At 38.6% G+C, this 24,150-nt stretch overlaps 1 protein-coding gene across 1 annotated transcript in view; it reads left to right on the top strand.

The window, feature by feature from the left end:
• Positions 1–39: 39 nt before the first annotated feature.
• FAM102B (family with sequence similarity 102 member B) overlaps positions 40–24,150 on the top strand; it is an 81,637-nt gene continuing 57,526 nt past the window's right edge. Inside the window, exon 1 of the mRNA XM_021690133.2 lies at positions 40–176. Coding sequence (XP_021545808.1) covers positions 40–176 — 137 coding nt within the window. The remainder of the gene's footprint in view (positions 177–24,150) is intronic.

The following is a 24,150-nucleotide window of genomic DNA, read 5'->3' on the forward strand; positions in this document are numbered from 1 at the left end:
GCGCCCCCGCACCCCGCTCGCCGGCGTCTGGCTCTCATGATGATGAAGAAGAAGAAGTTTAAGTTTAAGGTGGACTTCGAGCTGGAGGAGCTCTCCTCGGTGCCCTTCGTCAATGGGGTCCTCTTCTGCAAGATGCGGCTGCTGGACGGCGGCAGCTTTACCGCAGAGTCCCCCAGGTAACGCGCCCTCCGCGCCCCACGAGCCGCTGCGCCCGCGCCTGCCCGGCAGGGGTTTCTTCGATGGTCTGCTTGTCATTCCTCGGCCCATTTGCTCCAGGGGGAAGGCCAGCCTCGCGAGCTTCTCTTTCTCCAGGGACCAGTCTGAAATCAGTCAGGAGTTTATTGATCTGCACAAAGTGCTTCGCAAATGGGTCCATCTCAGCTGGGCTTGGCTCCTGCTTTCCTGATTCCAGATGGTTCCCGGTATCTGCGCCACCCTCCTAAATTCTCTGGGAATGGGAGCAATGGCCAGAAGGGAGAGAATACTTCTGGTTTATCTTAAGACATTTCCATATTTGCGAAATGCAAAGTGGAACTTGAATTGTTGTTAAAACAAAAACAAAAATAACGCAAACTGCTTGAGTTCCAAGAGCCCTGGCTCTGAACAGAAACCTGTGTTTGGCGTAACTCCTTTTCTCTTGTTGCTTACTTGGGGACTCCGAAACCCAGGATGCGGCCAGGGTAGGCCCGATCAGGCTTGACTTGAGTCAAGTGTTCCCTGGCAGATGAGACAAGAGTCTGTGCCTCATCAGAGAGCTGCGTCTGCAGTTACGCGCTAACACTCACTGAATTACCAGTCTTGAGGTGGCCACTGGTGGCTCTCAATGTGAAGGACTTAGAACTAGAACCATAAGGAGAGCACAGACATGCCCTCATTTTGAAATGAGCCCCTGGGCACTCTCAGGGAGAGTCATTGGCAGGTTACAGAATGAAGCCAAGGGTGATAGTGTTCCTTGAGTCATGTAAGGTCTATTTGGTAGGTTGACAGATTTGCTGTAAGGTAAGTGTTCCTTAAGAAAATAGGAAATTTACAGAAACTTTTAAAATGAATTTTTAAGTTCCTGAGATCAAGGTAAGAGGTTAACAGTTAATGCTTATTTTGCCTAAATTTACTGCTCATAGACTTTATTTTTACCCTAAAAATATTCTTTCTTTTTACCTGTCATCCCTATTAGTGTAAAGGAAATAAGGTCAATGGGTTGTGGAATTGGGGTCAGAAAATTGTCTGCAGTGGCAACACTGAAGCCTATAGAAGCCAGAAAATGTAAATGGCTAGTTGGCCAAAGCAAAGGATGTATAAAGCATTATCGACTCTCAGAATTAAAGAAATTAGCCAAGGATACTTTTTAAGATTAAACTGTGCTGCCAGATCTTTTGTGGCTATTCAGCTAATTAATTGCACTACAATCATTTTTAACATACTGGTGAGAGAACAGTGTGACTTAAAATGGTGCAGCAAATATTGTACCAGCTCTTCAAGTGTGGAAAAGCCAAAACCAATTCTTGAATGTCCTGTAGGTGCAAATGACTGTCTTACCCTGTTTGCTGCAGGGTCCCACCCCGCCACTTCTGGCAGTTAGACCAGCTCTTCTGGGTCGCTGGTGACACCTGGTGGTCAGGGCACCTCTCTCTTAACTCATTCTCCCTCAGATTATTGATTTGGCTTGCTACTCGCAAGTCAGTTATTCCAGTATTGCAGGCAGTCATTTATTCAGCAAATACATGTAGGTTGGGTCCTTTAAGTATATTATCTTATTTCATTCTCAGAGCAAACCTGTGAGGTAGGGATTCCCGTTTTGTGGATGAATAAACTGAGACTCAGAAAGCTTAACTTTCCCAAGGCCTGCAGATGTGGTAAGTAAAATGTCAAGATCTTGATACGGGTCTGTCTAATTTCAAACAGACTGATGCCAGATGAAGGAGAAAATTATGTGCTGTGCTGAATGGGGAGCTTCCTAATGATTTTAACAAGCAGGGGGTATAATTCGATTTCTAATTTGCAAGAATTGGAAAGGAAAAAGCGGAGTATCCTGGGTTCAACTTACCGCTTTCTCTTCCGACAACAATGTGGCCTTACCTCTACTGTTTGGAGGGAAATGATTTATAATAAGGAGCCTGTGCCTTGTTAGGTAGAGGTGGTTGGTGTAAAGCTAAGAGCAAGGATTTATAATGAGGCAGATCTGCATCTAAATCCCAACTGCACCATGATAAACCTGGGTGGGTTATTCAGCCTCTCAAAGTTTCCATGTATAAAATAGAAACCATCACTGGCATATAGGGTTGTTATGAGGATTTAGTAAGGTGATGTACCAAAAACAGCTATCACAGTGCTCTAGCACCCAATCAACATTCTTCTTTTAAGATTTCTTTATTTGTCAGAGAGAGGGAGAGCAGGAGGCTCCTCAGGAACCTGATGCAGGACTCGATCCCAGAACCCTGGGATCATGACCTGAGCCGAAAGCAGACGCTTAACCGACTGAGCCAGCCAGGCATCCACACCCAATCAACATTTAAAGAGAAGACAAGGCGCTTGTCCAAGAGGGTTTGCTTCCTTTAAGATGTTGATACTTAATTCCTTTATCCTGACAATTACAAAAGTGTTGGTTTGAAAAAAGCTACCTCATTTTACAAAAAAAAAAGAAAGAAAACTTGAAACACCTAAAGGATAGGAATTATTTTTAAATTGCATAACTTTTAATTCTTGGATGCCAGTCTAGGCATTGCATCTTTGATTAAATGCTAGATTTTCGGGGTACCTGGTGGCTCAGTCGTTAAGTGCCTGCCTTCGGCTCAGGTCATGATCTCAGGGTCCTGGGATCGAGCCCCACATCGGGCTCCCTGCTCAGCAGAAAGCCTGCTTCTCCCTCTCCCACCCCCCCTGCTTGTGTTCCCTCTGTTGCTGTCTCTCTCTGTCAAATAAATAAATAAAATCTTTTAAAAAAATAAAAATAAATAAATGCTAGATTTTAATTTTTTAAAAAATAAGGGGTGCCCGGGTGGCTCAGTCAGTTATGTCCCACTCTTGATTTCAGCTCATGTCATGATCTTGGTCCTGAGATCAAGCTCTGATCTGGCTCCACGCTCTGTGTGGAGTCTCCTTGTCCCCCCACTCTGCTCCTCCCCTTCTAAAATAAATAAATTAATTAAATCTTAAATCTTTAAAATAAAAAACTGTTGCCAACCAAACAAAAAACAAAACCACAGTAGCTTTCCAGTGGAACGTGCTGGGAGGATTAATTTGCATTAACAAGGAAGTGAGGATGAGAGGACAGCTTGAACAGGTCACCAGTAGGAGCTGGTGATAGCTCAGCCTGACTGCAGAGAGAGTTCACATTGAACAGAAGCAGAAGATAAAGACTTTGAATACCATTATAGTTTGCTTTCCACTGCTCATAGGATAAAAGTCAATTTGAGATTCTTGAACTAAGTTCTATTGTGATTAAAGTGGTATTTAAACTGGCTAGTTGGCTGATGTTTGTCATAGACGAGAAATGGGGAGACAAATTAGGAGTCTGTTAAAATAACCCAGGCAGGAGCTAGTAAGTACCTGAACTTGTAGGTTTTTCATATAAGTGGCTGATAACATAATGCTATGACAAAGGCCTTGATGACATGACAGAGTAAGAAAGTCAAGAAGAATCTTTGTCTTGTTCTGTTTTGTTGAGGTGTATCACGGTATGTGTGAGGTGTATTTGTTGATAGTGTATTGTGGGGGAGGATACAAGGAGGTAGGTTATATGTTAGACACACCACATTGAGATGACAATGAGTGATATGCACTTGGAGACATATTTATTGTGAGTTTCTTAGATTCTGGTCTATTGTAAGTAAGCCTGCTTACTGAACTTTTCACCTAGAATTTCCTTACCCTTTTTGCCCTTTTAAAGATTAGTAGTGAAAATTAATTTTAGAAGGATCCAGTTTCTGCTGGAACAGTGTGTTTAGTGAAGAGGTTAGAAAAAATATAAAGACTAGAAGGTGTTTATTTGTAATAAATGTTATTAAAATTGTCAGGTTTTACATACCATAGTTAATAAAACATACAGAAAATACATGTATGATTATAGTAATCTAATAAACTGAAATCAAATTATTGCCTAATAAAATATTTTTGAACCTTTCAAAAAGACAGAAAATTACACTAAGTCTTTTTAAGTGCATGCTTCCTTTGTAAAAGCATTTAAATCTCTTTTGAGGTTTGTTAAGACTGTCAGAACAAGTTTCATTTCTGGTCTGCTTTAATAAAGGAATAAGAAGAAAAGTTTCCTGTATTTTTAGGATTTCCAAGTTTGCCTTATTTTGTTCATGTTTTTTTGTACTCATAGCTAAATACTTTCCCATGTTTCACATGAGCTGTGGCAAAAAACCATGTGAATTCAGGGAGTGTCTGGGAAGCTAATGAGCACATCTGTGTATTGGATCTTTTACTTTGTAAACAAGCTGAAAGGATTTCTTCCCTTTGGCCAGAATATGTATTCATGTTTTCAAGATTTTAGTTCACTGCACATTGTGTTTCATTTTTTTTGCATGTCCAGTTTCTGAACACCATTTGTTGAAGAGTGTCCTTTTCCCATTATATATTCTTGCCTACTTTGTCCTAAATTAATTGAACATATGTGCATGGGTTTATTTCTGGGCTCTCTGTTCTGTTTCACTGGTCTATGAATCTGGTTTTATGTCAGTGTCATAGTGTTTTGATTACCACAGCTTTGTAGTATAGTTTGAAATCAGGTAGTGTGATACTTTTGGCTTTGTTCTTCTTTCTCAATGTTATTGTTTTGGCTATTCAGGGTCTTTTGTGGTTCCATACACATTTTAGAATTATTTGTTTTAGGGACGCCTGGGTGGCTCAGTCGGTTAAGCGTCTGCCTTCGGCTCAGGTCATGATCCCAGGGTCCTGGGATCGAGTCCCGCATCGGGCTCACTGCTCAGCATGGAGCCTGCTTCTCGCTCTGCCTCTGTCTCTCTCTCTGTCTCTCATGAATAAATAAATAAAATCTTAAAAAAAAAAATAGAATTATTTGTTTTAGTTCTGTGACAAAGTTCACTGGAATTTTAATAGGGATTGCATTGAATATATAGATTGCTTTGAGAAGTAGAGATATTTAAACAATATTAATTCTTCTAGTCCATGAGCCCAGAATATGTTTCCATTTATTTATGTCATCTTGAGTTTCTTTCATCAGTGTCTTATCCTTTTCAGTGTATAGGTCTCTCACTTCCTTGGTTAAATTAATTCCTAGGTATTTTATTCTTTTTTATACAATTATAAATGGGATGATTTTCCTGATTTCTCTTTATGCTACTTAGTTATTGCTGTAGAGAAATACAACAGATTTTGGGGCACCTAGGTGGCTCAGTCAGTTAAGCGTCTGCCTTTGGCTCAGGTCATGATCCCAGGGTCCTGGGATTGAGCCCCACGTTGGGCTCCCTGCTCGGCGGGGAGTCTGCTTTTCCCTCTGTTCTGCCTCTGCTGCTCTCCCCGCTTGTGCTCTTTCGCTCACTCTCTCTCTCTCAAATAAATAGATAAAATCTTTAAAAAAAAAATGCAATGGATTTTTATATATTAATTTTGCATCCTGCAGCTTTACTGAATTCATTTACTAGTTCTAACAGTTTTTTAGTAGAGTCTTTAAGGTTTTCTATTTATAGTATCATGTCATCTGTAAATAGTGACAGTTTCCCTTCATTTTCAAATTGTATGCCTTTTATTTCTCTTTTCTTGCCTAATTGCTGTGACTAGGCCTTGCAATGCTATGTTGAATAAAAATGAGTATAGTGGGCATCCTTGTCTTGTTCCTGATCTTAGAGGAAAAGGTTTTAGATTTTTACTGTTGATGGGTGCCTGGGTGGCTCAGTAGATTAAGTGTCTGACTCTTGATTTCAGCCCAGGTCATGATCTCAGGGTCGTGAGATTGAGCACCACATCAGGCTCTGCATTAGGCATGGAGCCTGCTTGAGATTCTCTCTCTCCCTCTCCCACTGCCCCTCCTCCCCTAAAAAAATTAGATTTTCACTGTTGAGTATGATATTAGCTGTGGTTTTGTCGTTTATGGCCTTTATTATGTTGAGGTACATTCCCTTTGTACCCAATTTGTTGAGAGTTTTTATCTTAAGTGGATGTTGAATTTTGTCAAATGCTTTTTCTGCTCTATTGAGCCAATTATATGCTTTTTATCTTTCATTTTGTTAATGTGGTATATTATGTTGATTGATTTGCAGATGTTGAACCATCCTTGAATCCCTGAAATAAATCCCATATGATTTTGGTATATGATCCTTTTAATATATTGTTGAATTCAGTTTGCTAATATTTTGTGAGCATTTTTGACCTATGTTCACCAGGGATATTGGCCTGTAATTCTCTCTCTCTTTTATTTTTTTATGGTGTCATTTTCTCATTTTGATATCAGGGTAATGCTGGCCTCATAAAATTAAGTTTAGAAGCTTTCCCTCTTCAGTTTTGTTTTGTTTTTGAAGAGTTTGAGAAGGATAGGTATTAATCTTTGAATTTTTGATGGAATTTACCAGTGAAGCCATCATTCAATCTCCTTACTAGTAATTAGTCCGTTCAGTTTCTATTTCCTCATGATTCAGGCTTGGAAGATTGTAAATTTCTAGGAATTTATCCATTTCTTCTATGTTCTACAATTTGTTGGCATGTAATTGTTCAGAGTAGCCTATTATGATCCTTTATATTTGTGTGATATAAGTTGTAACTTCTCCCCTTTAATTTTTTTTTTTAGAGGGAGGGAGGGGCAGAGGGAGGGGGAAAGAGAGAATCTTAAGCAGACTCCATGCCCAGGGCAAAGCCCAACATGGGGCTTGATCTCACCACCCTGAGATCATGACCTAAGCCGAAATCGAGAGTCAGATGCTTAACCATCTGAGCCACCCAAGTGCCCTCTCTTTTAGTTTCTGATTTTATTTATTTGAGCCATCTTTCTTTTTCTCTTGGGGAGTCTAGCTAAAGGTTTGTCAATTTTATTTACCTTTTCAAAGAACCAGATCTTAGTTTCATTGACTATTTGTCTTCTTTATCTCTATTTCATTTATTTCCATTCTGATCTTTGTTATTTCCTTCTTTCTACTAACTTTGGGCTTCATTTGTTCTTCTTCTTTCTTTAGGTGTAAAGTTAAATTGCTTATTTGAGATTTGTCTTATTTTTTGAGGTATTGCTATGAACTTTCCCTGTACAACTTTTACTGTATCACATAGATTTTGGTATGTTGTATTTCTGTTTTCATTAATCTTTAGGTATTTTCTTATTTCTCCCTTGATTTCTTCAGTGACCTAATAGTTGTTCAGTAACCTGTGGTTTAATCTCCATGTACTTGTAGTTTTTCCAGTTTTTTTCTTGTAAGTGATTTCTAGTTTCATACCATTGTGGTCAGAAAAGATGCATGATATTATTTCAGTCTTGAATTATTGAGACTTGTTTTGTAGCCTAAAATGTGACTGATCCTGGAGAATGTTTCACGTGTACTTGAGAAGAGTGTGTATTCAGATGCTTTTGGATGGAATGTTCTGTATATCTGTTAAGTCTGTCTGGTCTAATATGTCATTTAAGGCTAATATTTCCTTAATGATTTTCTATCTGGGTGATCTATCCATTCATGTAATGGGGTGTAAATAAATGTGGTGATGTAAGTAAGTTCCTTACTATTATTGTATTACTATCAATTTCTCTCTTCAGGTCTGTTAATATTTGCTTTAGATATTATGGTGCTTCTATGTTGGGTGCATTTATATTTATAAATGTTATATCTTCTTGCTGGGTTGTGCCCTTAATCATTTTTATTATAAATAGGCTGTTTTAAAGTTCATTTTGCCCAATGTGAGTATAGCTACACCAGCTTTCTTTTTGTTTCCATTTTCATGGAACATCTTTTTCCATCCCTTCACTTTCAGTCTTTGTGCGCCCTTCTGAAGTGAGTCTCTTGTAGGTAGTATATAGATGTGTCTTATTTCTTAAACTATTCATCCACTCTGTGTCTCTTGATTGGAGAATTTAGTCCATTTACATTTAAAGTAATTATTGATAGGTATGTACTTACTGCCATTTTGTTCATTGTTTTCTGGTGTTTGTAGTTCCTCTCTTTTTTTCTTGTCTCTGTTTTCCCTTGTGATTTGATGACTTTCTTTAGTATTGTGTTCAGAGTCCTTTCTAATTTTCTTTTGGTATTTACCATAAGTTTTTGCTTTGTGGATACCATAAGGCTCACATATATCATCCTATGTATATAGCAGTCTATTTTAAATTGAAAGCAACTTAAATTTGAACATGTTCAAAACCCTACACTTTTTTCTCCCCTGCCACGTTGTGTTTTTGGTGTCATTTTTTACACCATTTAATTTTATAAATCCCTTAACTAATTCTTGTGGTTTTAGTTAATTTTACTACTTTTGTCTTTTAGCCTTTTAATAGCTTTATAAGTTATTAGTCCACTACCTTTACTGTATATTTACCTTTTCCAGTGAGATTTTTACTTTCATATGTTTTCTTATTATTAATTAGTTCTATTTCTTTTCAGCTTAAAGAAGTCTCTTTAATATTTCTGTAAGGCCAGTTTACTAGTGATGAACTTTCGCTTGGTTGTCTGGAAAACTCTTTATCTCTCCTTCAAATCTGAATGATAACCTTGGCGGGTAGAGTATTCTTGGTTGGAAATTTTTTTTTTCCTTTCAGCCCTTTGATATCTCATGCTACTCTTTTCTGACCTGCAAAGTTTCTGCTGATAGCCTTATGGGGTTTCCCTTATACATAACAATTTTTGTTTTTCTCTTGCAGCTTTTAAGATTCTCTCTTTAACTTTTTATTTTAATCATAATGTGTCTTGATAGCTCTCTTTGGGTTCATTGTATTTGGAACTCTCTGGACCTCCTGGACCTGGACGTCTGTTTCCTTCTCTAGGTTAGGGAAGTTTTCAGCCATAGTTCTTCAAGTAAGTGTTCTGCCACTTACTCTCTTTCTTACCCTTGTGGGACCCCTAAAACACAAATATTATTTCACTTGATGTTGTCCTAGATATTCCTTAAATTTCTTCATTTTTTAAATTCTCATTTCTGTTTTCTGCTCTGTTTGGGTGAGTTCCAGTTCTTTATCTTCCAGTTCACTGATCCATAGTTCTCCTTCATCCAGTATACTGTTGAACCTCTGTGGTATATTTTTCAGTTTGGCTATTGTATTCTTCAGCTCTGTGACTTCTGTCGGTACTTTTTTTTAACGTTTTCTATATCTTTGTTGACGTTCTTACTGTGTTCATCCATTCTTCTCCAGAGTTTGGTGAACACTTTTATGACCATTACTTTGATTTTTCTATTAGGTGGATTACTTATCCCTATATCATTAAGGCCTTTTTCTGAGGTTTTGTCTTGTTTTTCTATTTGGAACATGTTTCTTTGTTTCCTTATTTTACTTGACTCTCTGTGTTTTTTCTATGTATTAAGTGAAACAGCTACCTCTCTATCTTGAAGGAGTGGCCTTGTGTAAGTGATGCTCATTCTCATTCAACATTGCCCTAACTCTTGGCTGTCTCTCAAACCTTTGCGATTATCTAAGCCACCTGATTTATTCTTGATATGCCCCTGTTATTGAGGTTGTGCCAAGATCTATTAGTGATCCAAGGGAAGGAATCTCATTTATCACCTTGTTTGGACGTCAGACCCTCAGGCAGGAGCTTTTAAAAGTTTGCAAATATATAAAAATCCAATGGAGCCACAGTCATAATCTCTCTTAGCCTCCAGACCAGGAGATCTTGACCCTGGGCAACAGTTGCAAAAATCTGGGAAGGCTCATTGAGCTGTAGCAAGGCTAGTGGGATGCACAAGGATGGTATTTCCCTGCTTACATTCCCTGGATATGCCTCCTTAGCCTCTAGATGTGTGGGAAACCTGAAGCCTATCCCTCAGGCTGAAGCTTCAGGCTAGGTAAATAGGCCTTTTTCACAGGAAGACTAGGGTTGTGTTTCAGTCTGCTGTCTTTGTAGTGCCCAGGGCATAGTGGCCTACCAAGAGCTGTCTTTTGGACTGTTACAGTCCTGGGGAGCTCTAGAATACTGGTCCTCTTGGCCACCAGGGTCAGACAATCAACAGATGTCCCCTATATGGATTGCACATGCCCACTGGCTTTAGTAAAGGAACTGGAAGGTGTAGGGGGTTGGACACACTCCCCAGCTTTAGAAAAGCAGTGGGAAAATGTCTTGACTTCTTGCACTGGTAGTATTCAGCAATGTAGCAAGAGAGTGAGTGCCTTGTCTGTGTGCATGCACTGACTTTAGGCTTGGGAGTGGGAGGATGCCCCAACTACTCACACTTGCCAGCCCCAGCCAGGGGAGGGCAGGGATGGGTTGCAACAGCCAGTGCTGGCAGACTTTAGCTAGGAAGCAGGAGAACTCCACAACTGTTTATGCTCTCTGGTCTCAGCATGTGCCATGACTGCTCACCCGACCCATCCCAGCAAGACGGTGAGAGGGTACTACATCCAAGGTCACCCACCTGTGCTGGTAGGCAGTGTGGAGAGTGAAACAGTGGTGTCTACCAGTTCATCCATATCTGGGAAGCATTTAAACTGTCCCCTACTCCTCCAACCAATGCCCCCAGATCAGCAAATGAATCTCTCCCACACAAAACCTTGCCTCTTTTCAAACTGCTATTTTTTCACTGGGTCTCAGGGTGAGTGAGACTGTACATGAGCCCCCCAAGAGTGGAATCTCAGTTTCCTATAGCACTTTGGGACTCCCAGACCTATTGAGTTTTACAGTTTTACCTATTAGACCTATTGGTTTTACAAGCCAGACATTCCAGGGGCTCATCTTCGTGGTTCACATCGCAGGGACTGGGGGCCCATTGTGGAGCACCAATCCCTGACTCCTCCAGAGAAGTGTCTGTCTGGTGAGATCCATCCCTATTCTGTGTCACCACACCAGAAGTGGGTTTTTGGGGGGTTTTTTGTAAGGCTGTGTCTCTGCCTCGCCTACCCATCTTGATGTGGGTCCCTTTTTCCTTTGTTGTGGAGAGTACTTCATCTAGTTTTTAGATCTTTATCAGAGAGAAATGATCCATATGTAGCTATAGATTTGGCATATCTGTGGGAGGAGGTGAGAGTTCAGGATCTTCCTAGGCTCCCATCTTGGACTCCCTCCGTCCTCCCATCCCAGAATTCTTTTTTTTAATTATTTATTTTTTAATTCTAGTATAATTAGCATATAGTGTTATATTAGTTCCAGGTATAGAATATAGTGATTCAGCAATTCTATACATTACTCGGTGCTCATCATGATAAGTGCACTCTTAATCCCCATCACCTATTTCACCCATTCCCCCACCCACCTCTCCTCAGTAACCACCAGTTTATTCTCTATATTTAAGACTGATTTTTTGTCTTTTTTCTTTGTTCATAGTTTCATTTCTTAAATTCCACATATGAGTGAAATCATATAGTATTTGTCTTTTTCTGACTGACTTATTTCACATTATACTGTCTAGATCTATCCATGTTGTTGCACATGGCAAAATTTCATTCTTTTTTATAGCACACAAATACACCACATCTTCTTTATCCATTCATCAATTGATGGACACTGGGGCTGCTTCCATAATTTGGCTATTGTAAATAATGCTGCAGTAAACCTAAGGGTACATATATCCTTTCCAATTAGTGTTCTCATATTCTCTGGGTAAATACCCAGAAGTGTGATAACTGGATCATATGATAGTTCTATGGTTAATTTTTTGTGGAATCTCTATACTGTCTTCCACAGTGGCTGCACCAGTTTGCATTCCTACCAACAGTGCACAAGGGTTCCTTTTTCTCCACATCCTCTCCAATACCTGTTTCTTGTGTTTTTGATTTTAACCATTTTGACAGGTGTGAGGTGATATCTTATTGTGGTTTTGATTTGCATTTCCCTGATGATGAGTGATGTTTAGCATCTTTTCATGTGTCTGTTGGCCATCTGTATGTTCTTTGGCGAAATGTCTGTTCATGTCTTCCACCTATTTTAATTGGATTATTGGGGGGAGGTAATTGAGTTGTATAAGTTCTTAATATATTTTGGATATTAAGCCCTTATCAGATACATTATTTGCAGATATCTTTTTCCATTCAGTACATTGTCTTTTGTTTGGTTGATTGTTTTCTTTGCTGTGCAAAAGCTTTTTATTTTGATGTAATCCCACTATTTTGTTTTTGCTTTTGTTTCCTTGCCTTAGGAGACAGTCTAGAAAAATGTTGCTACGGTTGATGTCAGAGAAATTACTGCCTGTGCTCTCTTCTAGGATTTTTATGGTTTCAGGTCTCACATTTGGGTTTCTAATCCATTTTGAGTTTATTTTTGTGTATAGTGTAAGAAAGTGGTTCAATTTCAGTCTTCTGTATGTAGCTGTCCAGGTTAACCAACACCCTTTGTTGAGGAGACTGTCTTTTTCCCATTGCAAATTCTTGCCTCCTTTGTTGAGGATTAATTGACGAAATACTCATGGGTTTATTTCTGGGCTCTCGATTTTGTCCCATTGATTTGTCTGTTTTTGTGCCAGTACCATACTGTTTTGATTACTACAGCTTTGTAGTATATATTGTTATCTGGGATTGTGTATCTTCAGTTTTGTTCTTCTTTTCAAGATTATTTTGGCTATTCAGGGTCTTTTGTGGTTCCAGTCCTGTGAAAAGCTGTTGCTAATTTGATAGGGATTGCATTAAATCTGTCGATTGCTTTGTGTGGATATGGACATTTTAACAATATTTTTTCTCTCAATCCATGAGCATGGAATAGCTTTCCAATCATCTTCAATTTCTTTCATCATTGTTTTAGAGTTTTCAGAATACAGGTCTTTCACCTCCTTGGTTAAGTTTATTCCTAGGTATTTTATTTTGTTGGGTGCAATTGTAAATGGGATTTTCTTAATTTCCTTTTTGATTATTAGTGTATTTAAATGCAACAGGTCTCTGTATATTGATTTTTGTATCCCACAACTTTACTGAATTCATTTATCAGTTCTGGTAGTTTTTTGGTGGAATCTTTAAGGTTTTCTGTATATAGATAGTATCATGTCATCGGCAAATAGTGACATTTTACTTCTTCCTTACCAACTTGGATGCCTTTTATTTCTTGTCTGATTGCTGTGGCTAGGACTTTCAGTACTATATTGAATACAAGTGGTGAGAGAGGACATCCTTGTCTTGTTCCTGATCTTAGGGAGAAAGCGTTCAGCTTTTCACCATTGAGTATGTGTCACAGACTTCTTTATACCCTGACCAGAAATGGGATCATCTATTCACGTAATACAGTATTGTAATAATGGTAGCTTACATTTTTTGTATACTTTTCCCATGTGCCAGAAACTTTTCTAAGCCTTTATATCCTCAAAATACCCCTAGTAGGAAGGTACTATTATTACATTATTGCTGTTATTACTTTCATTTTATACCTGAGGAAACAGAAGTACAAAGAGGCATTGAAAGTTATACAGTTAGTAAACATCAGAGCTGGGAGGTAGGGTACACTCTTGATCACTAAATTCTGCTGCCTTTCAAATTTTATGTTATATGTTTTCTCATTTTTATGTTTTAACAAAATTGTAAATGAATATATATGGTATGACTTTTTCTGAATGCTAGTCTCAGAAAACTTGTTCTCATATGTGACACCACTAAAGAGGTCACTAGACCTGGCCCCTCTAGATTTGTCCCAAATTATTGTATATCAAACATAAGAAACATAGTACTCATGCATATGCTTTTTTCCCCCCCCAAGGTGTGACATTCCAGCAGGAAGTCCTCAAAATTCAGTCTCATTACTGGATAGTTGTGCCTTGTAAAAATATTATTAATGCCATTTTACACCAGTAAGTTAATATTCACTATTATATCACTAAGTCTTGCACACAGTAGGCAATTTATAAATATTTATTGAAAGAATACAGATATCTGGAGAGAGGATATGTTGTAGCTTTGCTAAGGATGACAATAACACAGAGACTCCTAAATTAAATATAAAAGAAAGTCATTTGGGGAAGTATATGCTGTTCTATGTACATGGCTTATAAAGAATTAATGTTCAATTTGGGGTATAAGCCTTTGAGGGATACTATTGAATAGAGATCCAGAGAAGTATATAAAGATTCTGAGGAATCTGAGGTGCCTGGGTGGCATGGTTGGTTAAGCATCTGACTCTTGGTTTCGACTCAGGTTCTGATCTCAGGGTCGTGAGATAGAGCCCTGCATCGGGCTCTGTGCTTGGCGCAGAGTCTGCTTATTTCTCTCTCCCTCTCCCTCTGCCCCCCTCCCTGCCCTCTCGCTCTCTCAAATAAATAAATAAATCTTTAAAAAAAAGATTCCGAAGAATCTTGAATTATGAGGTGAGTCTCAAGAGAGGAGATGATAGTCTTCAAATAATAAAACAAAAAAATTGTATGTATATTTTACTTTCTTAATTTTATTTAATTCTTATAAAATCCCTTTTATAGAGGTGTTATCTCCTATTGGGTTAGGATATATGTTGGGTGCTGTAACACATATATTAAAAAGTAATAAATGGCCTAAAAGATACAGAAGTTTATTTCTCTCCTATAAATTCCAAGCTGATGTGGTGGCTCTGCTCTGTCAAGTTGTCAGGGGCCCTGGCTTTATCTTGTTGCTCTGTCATGCCCAGTATTGTTCTCATCCACAGGGACTAAGTTAGTTCACCCCACATCCGAATTCTAGCCACTAGAAAGAAGGAAAGGGGAAGGGGAGGTCCCTATTGCCCAGAGCCCATTGACCAGAACTTAAGCAGAAAGCCACATCCAGCCCTAAGAAAGGTTGAGAAATGTAGTCTTTGCTGGATGTCAAGTGCCCAGAAAAAGATTCAATTATGATAAAGAGAAGGGGAGGACAGATATCAGGGGACAGTTAGCCTCGATCACACCACTGTTTTGTTTTGGGTTTTGTTTTAAGTAGGCTCCATGCCCAGCGTGGAGCCCAACATGGGGCCAAAGTCACAACCCTGAGACCAAGACCTGAGCTGAGGTCAAGAGTCAGGATGTTTGGGATGCCTGGGTGGCTCAATCGGTTAAGCATCTGCCTTCGGCTCAGGTCATGATCCCAGGGTCCTAGGACTGTGTCCCACATCGGGCTTCTTGCTCAGTGGGGAGCCAGCTTATGTGTGCTCTCTCTCTCTCTCTTTCTCTCTTTCTCTGACAAATAAATAAAATCTTTAAAAAAGAAAAAAAGTCGGATGCTTAACTTACTGAGCCACCCTGGCACCCCTATCACACCACTGTTTTAGAAATGAGAAAGTTGATCCTCAGAAAAGCAACATAATTTGTTCCAGGTCACAAATCAATTAAATGAACGATTTTTGAAAGACTGTCCCATAAAGAAGGAATAGGCTTATGCTGGGTGCATCAGAGGACAGAACCTAGGATCACTGGGGACATGTTAAAGAAGGCATGTCTCTATCCAGTATAATACTAGAAAAGTAATCTCTAATATTTAGAGGAATACAGGAGTGAATAGGCTACCTCAGTACCCTGTCCTTTTGTCAGGAACGCTGTCCTTCATTAGAAGGATTGGTGACATAGATGGTGCTCATGGCCCTTTCTGACTCCAGGATTCTATGATTAGGCTTTCAGTTGTATTTCCTAATAATGCTCTTCCTAAATCACCCATTTTAGCCAAGACTGGTCAGCTTATAGCAGCCAAATGTTTGTGTGTTTCTATCTCCTTGGTGCTCTCCTTTTCCCACCTCTTCTTCACCATTCTTGTAGTTGATTCAAATTCCAGCCATTCTTCAAGAACTAAATCAAATGTCTCATTGGCTTTATGCCCATACCTGTCCCAACCTACAATCCACCCACTGCTTGCCTGCAATGTTTACTACACATACTTTGTCCTTAACAAATGTCGGTTGTCTGTTGAATGGATGAAATCTTTCCTCACTGTCCCACTCTGATTTTACCTCTCACTCAATTCTTATAATTCTTGTTTCTACCCACTAGTCATTTTACCCAAATTTGTCCTTTTAATTGCCTTTATGAAAAATTTCCATGCAGTGTAAAATTTACGGTAGTAAAAAATAAATACAAGAAAAGGTAGAAAGAAGTGTTTAACTGTTTTTTTTGGCGGGGGGCGGGGGTGCAATGGAAGAGAATTCCTTAGCAAGGTTTTGAAAAAAGTCTAGCTGGAGAAGGAAATGAAATGATAGAAGGAACAGTACATATACACAGTGGCAAGGAACGGGCATGGTATGTACTGGGAGCACTATGAATACAGATTTACCCCGCTATCCAACGTAGAACATTCCTATGAAATCTTTCATAAGCCAGTGGCATAAGGCAGAGAGTACCACCCCCCCCTTTCCAAAAATTCACATTCCGGCACTTCACATTTAGGAAAGATCCACCTTATTCTAGTAACAGTTTTTTCTTGAAAGCAAAAATCCTCTTCAGATTTCTTTCATTTAGCAGGCACCAATGTAGGTCTTTTTAAATGTGAAATGGCAAGACACAAGCTTTCAGAAAGTGAGGGATACCTGTGTGTAGCATTTTCCACCCTTATTTATGGTTCTGCTTTTTGCAGTTTCATTTACCATAGGTCAGCTGCAGTAAGGAAGCAGATGATCCTCCCTCTAACATTTGGTCAGAAGGTCAGCAGTAGCCTAAGGCTATGTCACAATGCCTCTGTCATTTGCCTCACTCATCACAGACATTTCATCATCTCACATCACAAAAAGAAGGGTGAGTATAGTACGATATTTTAAGAGAGACCACATTCACATAACTTTTGTTGCTGTATATTATAATTCTGTTCCATTGTTAGTTATCTTTGCCAATCTCTAACTGTGCCTAATTTATAAATTAAATTTTATCATAAGTATGTATGCATAGGAAAAAACATGGTACACATAGGATTCCATACTATCGGATTTCAGGCATCCAGTGGGAGTCTTGGAACATATCCCCCACGGATAAGGCGGGAGGGGGAGGGGCGCTACTATAATTGTGTATTACTGCTGACACATAAAGAGAGGGAGAGAGAATGGTCTCTACGAGGAGTCTGGACTTAATTTTGAGACTGTAGGATCTACGGAGCCAAAAGCAGAGGAGTGACTTATGCAGTTAGTAGATGGGCTTAAGGCTGGAGTTTAAGAGAATCTCATCTGACAACCTTAGCTTTCTCAGTAGCAACTGCAAAAGGGAGAAAAGGAACATGAGGATAATGATAAAAGATCAGAAAAGCTTCTATAAGTGAGGAGAGAAAGCTGACCAAAGACAAATCCAAAAGGCCCAACTAGAATTTAAAACATAACTTTAGGGGCACCTGGGCACCTCAGTCAGTTAAGCATCCCAACTCTTGATTTTGGCTCAGGTCATGATCTCAGGGTCCAGAGATCAAGCCCCGTGTTGGGCTCTGCACTGATCATGGAACCTGCTTGGGATTCTCTCTCTCTCCCTCTGCCCCTCCCCCCATGATTGCACTCTCTCTCTCTCTCTCTAAAAAAACCCGTGAATTTTAGTGATGGCAGTGTGTGTATGTTCATGCATTTTTCTCCAGCAGTGCTCATAGGTTTGAGATAGGAAAAAATGGATAGAAGGTTTCATCGAGGTTTAGATTTTGTAGGTATGTGAAAAGGCCAAGGAGGCTAGGGAATTAGAGTGTTGGTGAGAAAGGAATTTTAAGCAGTCGCTCATGGGGTCCACCCTTCATAAGGAAAGAAACCAGGCCAGGAAGATAGATAGGAAAACAAAATGGTTAGAAGATGCAGGCCTCAGTGATTGTAAAGAAAAGTACGTGTGAAAGGAATGAGGTTGTGACAGAGTTGCTGGAATCAGAGATGTGCTCAGGGAGCAGAATCCACATCTCCCACCAGAGGGTACATTTGTTACAACTGATGGACCTACATTGACACATCATTATCACCCATGATGAAACCCATGGTTTTCATTCAGGTTCAATCTTGGTGTTCTATATCATGTGGGCTTTGACAAATGTGTTCTGACATGTATCCACCCTTACAGTATACAGAATAGTTTCAGTGCCCTAAAAATCTTTGTCATCTATTCATCCCTCCTTTTCCTTAACCCCAGGCACCTTGGATTAGCCTTTTCTAGAGTGTCATATACTTGGAATCATATAGTAGGTAACCTTATTCAGATTGGCTTCTTTCACTCAGTAATATGCTTTTAAGGTTCTTCCATGTCTTCATAGCTTGATAGCTCATTTCTTTTTATCACCAAATAATAATTAGGTGGTCTGAATGTACCACAAATAATCTGTTCACCTACCATTCACTGTGTGTGTGTGTGTATATACATCATTTATATATATATATTTTTTGTTTTTTATGTATATATATTTATATATATTTTTATATATTGATTTTATATATATAATTTATGAATTTGAGTATATTTATTTATATATGTTAATTTATATAAAATTCCATTTATGTGAGTTACCTAGGGTGGTCATATTCATAGAGACAGAAAGTAGAATGATGGTTGCTAGGACCTGGGGGGAGGAAGGAATGGGAAATTGTTTAATGTGTACAGAGTTTCACTTTTACAAGAGGAAAAGAGTTGTTAGAGATTTGATACAATATGAATGTATTTAAGACTACTGAACTGCACACTTAAAAATGGTTAAGATAGTAAATTTTATGTTATGTGTATTTTACCATAGGTTTTGTTTTTTGGGGTTTTTTGGTTTTTTGGGGGTTTTTTTGAGAGAGAGAATGGGGGGGAGGGTCAGAGGGAGAAGGAGAGAGAGAATCTCAAGCGGACTCCACACTATGTGTGGAGCCTGAGACAGGGCTCAGTCGCACAATCCTGAGATCATGACCTGAACCAAAACCAGGAGTTGGACACTTAACTGATTGAGCCACCCAGGCGCCCCTTTACCACAATTTTTAAATGAATAAGTATTTCAGCCCCCCCCCAATTTTTATTAGATCAGGCCAATTATTTACATATTTAAGTAAAGTTGATTAGTATTAAGAAGAATGTTTTCTCCTTTTTAAACTTCATAATACAGGAACATTTTGCCATGAATTTTCTGCAATAGCATTGATGAGTCCATTCAGTCATTCTGCAAACTAATGTGATCTAATAAAATTAAGACAAGTAGGTTTATGTAGTAATTAATTTTTACTTAACAATTTTAGGCAAGTCCCTCTTTCTCCCATTTGTATTTGTGCTTATTTAAGCCATTTTTGCTTGTACTGTAAGTCTTGAGATATATTTTGTTCATCAACAAATAACATTTATTGATAATATTATTTCAGATTTATCTTTTATTAAATGTATTACCTTAATAAATTTGTTCTTTTTTTGAAGATTTTTTAAAACTCATTTGAGAAAGAGACACAGACAGCATCAGAGAGAGAGCAAGCAGGAGCAGGGGGAAGAGCAGAGGGAGAGGGAGAAGCAGACTCCTCACTGAGCAGGGAGCCTGATGTGGGGCTCCATCCCAGGACCCTAGGATCATGACCTGAGCCGAAGGCAGATGCTTAACGGACTGAGCCACCCAGGCACCCCAATAAATTTGTTCTATGAAAGTACTGTATAGGACATTTACTTTCATCTTTTGCATGAGCCCTTTTCATTATCTCAAATGATATATCCATCATAACAATTTATGAATATATTATAATAAAATAATATATATTAATATATAATAATATAATTGTTACTATAAACATAGGTATAAAATATAATTTTTATCATCAAAAAGTCTGTAGTTTAGTGAGAGATATTGATGCATATATTGTTAAATACAATATAGGGCAGAGTGACAAAGTCTACAGTAAATGTACAAATCGAATTGTATGGCAGTTCAAAGGAGAAAGGGAGCTATGAATTCTGACTGAGAAAATAGGAAAGACTCCTTAGAAGAGGTAGCGTGTGAACTAAGCTTTGAAAGATTAGTAGGACTTATCCAGTAGGGGGGAAATAGGATGGTAGAATGTCCAGCATTTTGACTTTAATAATTACTTTTTGACTTGCATTTATTATTAAAAACCGTCTTAAAGAGCAGTACATTAATACTGAATCTTCATCAGGAAAGCATTTTCTAGTGCAGCCACTCTGTAAAACAGACTGGCAATTCCTCAGATGTTAAACAGAGTTCCATATGATCGGGCAGTTCCTCTAATCTACCCAAGAGAAATGAAAACAAGTCAACACAGTGGCGCCTGGCTGGTTCGGTTGGTGGAACATGGGACTCTTGATCTTGGGGTTGTAAATTTGAGCCCCACTTTGGGCGTACAGATTACTTAAAAATAAAATCTTTAGGGGCACCTGCGTGGCTCAGATGGTTAAGTGTCTGCCTTCGGCTCAGGTCTGGGATCAAGCCCCACGTTGTGGTCCCTGCTCAGCGGGGAGCCTGCTTCTCCCTCTCCCTCTTCTCTTCCCCCTGCTTGTGCTCTCTCACTCTCTCTCTCTGTCAAATAAATAAATAAAATCTTTTTTAAAATAAATAAATAAATAAGTAAAAATAAAACATTTAAAAAAAAAGAAAAAACATGTCAACACAGGGGCGCCTGGGTGGCTCAGTCGTTAAGCGTCTGCCTTCGGCTCAGGTCATGATCCCAGGGTCCTGGGATTGAGCCCCACATCGGGCTCCTTGCTCAGTGGGAAGCCTGCTTCTCCCTCTCTCACTCCCCCTGCTTGTGTTCCCTCTTTTACTGTCTCTCTCTGTCAAATAAATAAATAAATCTTTAAAAAAGTAAATAAAATTCTATAAAAAAACATGTCAACACAAACACTTATACAAGACTTTTCATAGCAACATTAATCATAATGGTCAAAAGTCAAAACAACCCCAATGTCTGTCAGCTGATCAAATGGATAAATGTGGGACACCTGTACAATGGAATATTACTCAGCAATAAAAAAATGAAGTACTGATACATGCTACAACATGGATGAACCTTGAAAACATCATGCTAAGTCAAAGAAACCATAACAAAAGGCGACATATTATATGATTTCCTATTCTGGGCATTTCATATAAATTCAGTCTATTGAGACAGAAAGTAAATTAGTAGTTGCCCAGGCCTAAAGGGCTGGAGGGAAAAGGGCAGTGACTCCTGATGAGGTTTCTTTTGGAGGTGATGAAAAGGTTCTAAAACAGATTGTGGTGGTTTCACAATCTGAATACACTAAAAACCATTGAATTGTACATTTTAAATGGATGAATCATATAGTGTGGGAATTATATCTCAATAAAGTTGTTTTAAAAAAGCATTTTCTGGTGCACCTGGCTGGCTCAGTCCATAGAGCATGCAGCTCTTGGTCTCAGGGTTATGAGTTCAAGTCCATGTTGGGAGTGGAGCCTACTTAAATAATAAAAATAAAAATAAATAATAATAGGGGCACCCAATAGGGGTGGCTCAGTCGGTTAAGCATCTGACTCTTGATTTCAGCTCAAGTCGTGGTCTCGTGGATTGTGAGATTGAGCCCCATGTCAGCCTCTATGCTGCGCGTGGAGCCTGCTTTAGATTCTCTCCCCCTGACTCTCCCCCACTGCTTATGCTTGAGCTCTTTCTCTCTAAAATAATAATAATAATAATAAATAAAAAAGCATTTTATGACAAAACTCTATTAAACCAATCTAAGTCCTTGGACAGTTTTCTATACAGTTCATTCTTTCATTTAACAAATAATCATGTGTCTACTATGTGCCAGGCACTATTCCGGGCAGTTGAACTATTTCTATTACTTTTCACTTCAGTTTTTCGTAAAATTATTTTTCTTGGTGATTATTCTCTTTATATATTTTGCAATAAACATGAGTTATAAAACAAGTATAAAAATTATAATATCCTAATTTTTATTAATCTGTTAGAATGTGTATAGTAGCTATTTTTTTATAAAGTCCAGTTTCTCCGGATCAGATTTTACATATCTAAACTATGTTAAGAGGGGTGCCTGAGTGGCTCAGTCCTTTAAACGTAGGACTCTTTGTTCTAGCTCAGGTCATGATCTCAGGGTCATGAGATGGAGCCCTGCGTTGGGCTCTGCACTCAGTGCAGTCTGCTTGGGATTCTTTCCCTCTTCCTCTCTCTCCCCCCCCAGCTCATGCGCAAGTGCGCGCTCTTGCTCTCTCTCTCTAAAATAAATAAACTGTGTTAAGAATTTTTGTGGCAGTTCATATAGCCAAAAGCAATTTTAATCATTTTAGCTAGTGAGTTATTTTAGCTACTTTTTTCAAAAAGATTTATTTATTTATTTGGGAGAGAGAGCATGAATGCCGGCCCGAGAGTGAGGGGAGGGGCAGAGGGAAAGAATCTTCAAGCAGACTCCCCCCTGAGCACGCAGCCCCTCACCGGGCTTGATCTCAAGACCCATGAGACCATGACCTGAGCCAAAAACCAAAGGTCAGCACCTAATGGACTGAGCCACCCAGGTGCCCCTTTAGCCACTTTTATGTTTATTATTGATACCAATAATATTGATTATGGATTGGATAAAAAAAAAAACTTCTAGAATTTTTCTTTCTTAGCTAAACCAAGAGAAAATTTTGAGCGTTGCCCTCCAGCTCTATATTATGGTTTAGGGAGCAAAGATCTTCAGGGTCAAAATGTCCTACTTTGGGGTAGGAGAGAAACAGACTTGATAAGCAGGAGCACAGAACCATAAAAGTGGACAGTGTTGAGAGCATGTCTAGGTAGTGAAGCCGAACAGCAAATGTTTGGGGGCTGCAGTGAAGGACAAGACAGCATCAGGGGCCAGATTTTGGTAGGCCTTGGATGCCATTCTATGAAGACAGAATTTTATTCTGTATGCAGTATGACCTTGAACCCACCATACCCTTTTTTTCTGATCCTAAAATTAATTCAAGATCAGTATAGAAAATTTGTAGGAAAATACATAAAATTATAAAGATGAAAATATTACCCATCCAAGATAATTACTGTTAAATTTTTGAAATTTACCTTTCCAGTTTCTTCCAGTTCATTTTTTACACAGTTGAAGCCAAATTACATACACAATTTTTATTCTGCTATTTTTTTACTATTATAAGCATTTTCCACATTATTAAACACTTTAGCATATTATTTTAATAGTGCCATACATAATATTTTTTCATGAATGAACTGTAAGTAACAATTCTTCTGTTTTGGATATTCCTATTGCTTTCAATCTATTCCTCTCTTGCCCATTCTGAGCTCTCTCCCATGAACATTGGAATGTGAGGTAAAGCAAGGTCTGTGATGATGTATGGTAGGCAGCTGAAAGTTTATGTCTGAAACTGAGCAGGGTAGTCAGGATTGCATAACTAGATTTTTAAATAATCCACATGGACAGGTAATTAAAGCCAGAGATAGCATATAGAATAAAACATAAAGGCCAGAGGATAGAACCTTGGTAGATGTAGATCTAATTAAGGAAAATGAGTCCAAAATTTTCGAGAGGAATGTGGTATCACAGAAGCTAACTGAGGAAAAATCTTGAGAGAGTGTCCAGCTCTGCCACTGTATGAGAGATAGAGTGGTATAAGAGCTGCTCTCTTTATTTGAAAATCAGCAAGTCTGGTGAACTTTTTTTTTTTTTTTGAGGAATGATTGACATATTAGTTTCAGATGTACAATGTAATGATTTCATACTTGTATATGTTACAAAATGACCGCTACAGTAAGTCATCTGCCACCAGACATACTTACAAAAAATTTTTTTTCTTGTGATGAAAACTTTTAAAATCTACTCTCAGCAATTTTCAGATATGCAATACAGTATTATTACTATAGTCACCATGCTGTACATTATATCTTTGTGACTTATTTATTTTATAACTGGAAGTTATCCATTTGATCCACTTATCCATTCATATGTCAGGACACTTAGGCTGTTTCCATATCTTGGCTATCGTAAATAATGCTTGTTTGTTATTGTAAATAATTTTTGTTTTGGGGTTTTTTTTTCTATAAATACTCAACAATGGAATGGTTTTATGGTAGTTTTATTTTTAATTTTTTGAGGAACCTCCATACTGTTTTCCATAGTGGCTGTACCAATTTGCATTCCTACCAACAGTGTACAAGCATTTCCTTTTTCCACATCCTTACCAGTACTTATTTCTTGTCTTTTTGATTCTACCCTTTCTGACAGGTGTGAAGTGATAGCTTATCGTGGTTTTGATTTGCATTGCCCTGATTAGTGATGTTGAGT

The sequence above is a fragment of the Neomonachus schauinslandi genome, chromosome 4 (assembly GCF_002201575.2).
Source record: "Neomonachus schauinslandi chromosome 4, ASM220157v2, whole genome shotgun sequence".
NCBI classification, from domain to species: domain Eukaryota; kingdom Metazoa; phylum Chordata; class Mammalia; order Carnivora; family Phocidae; genus Neomonachus; species Neomonachus schauinslandi.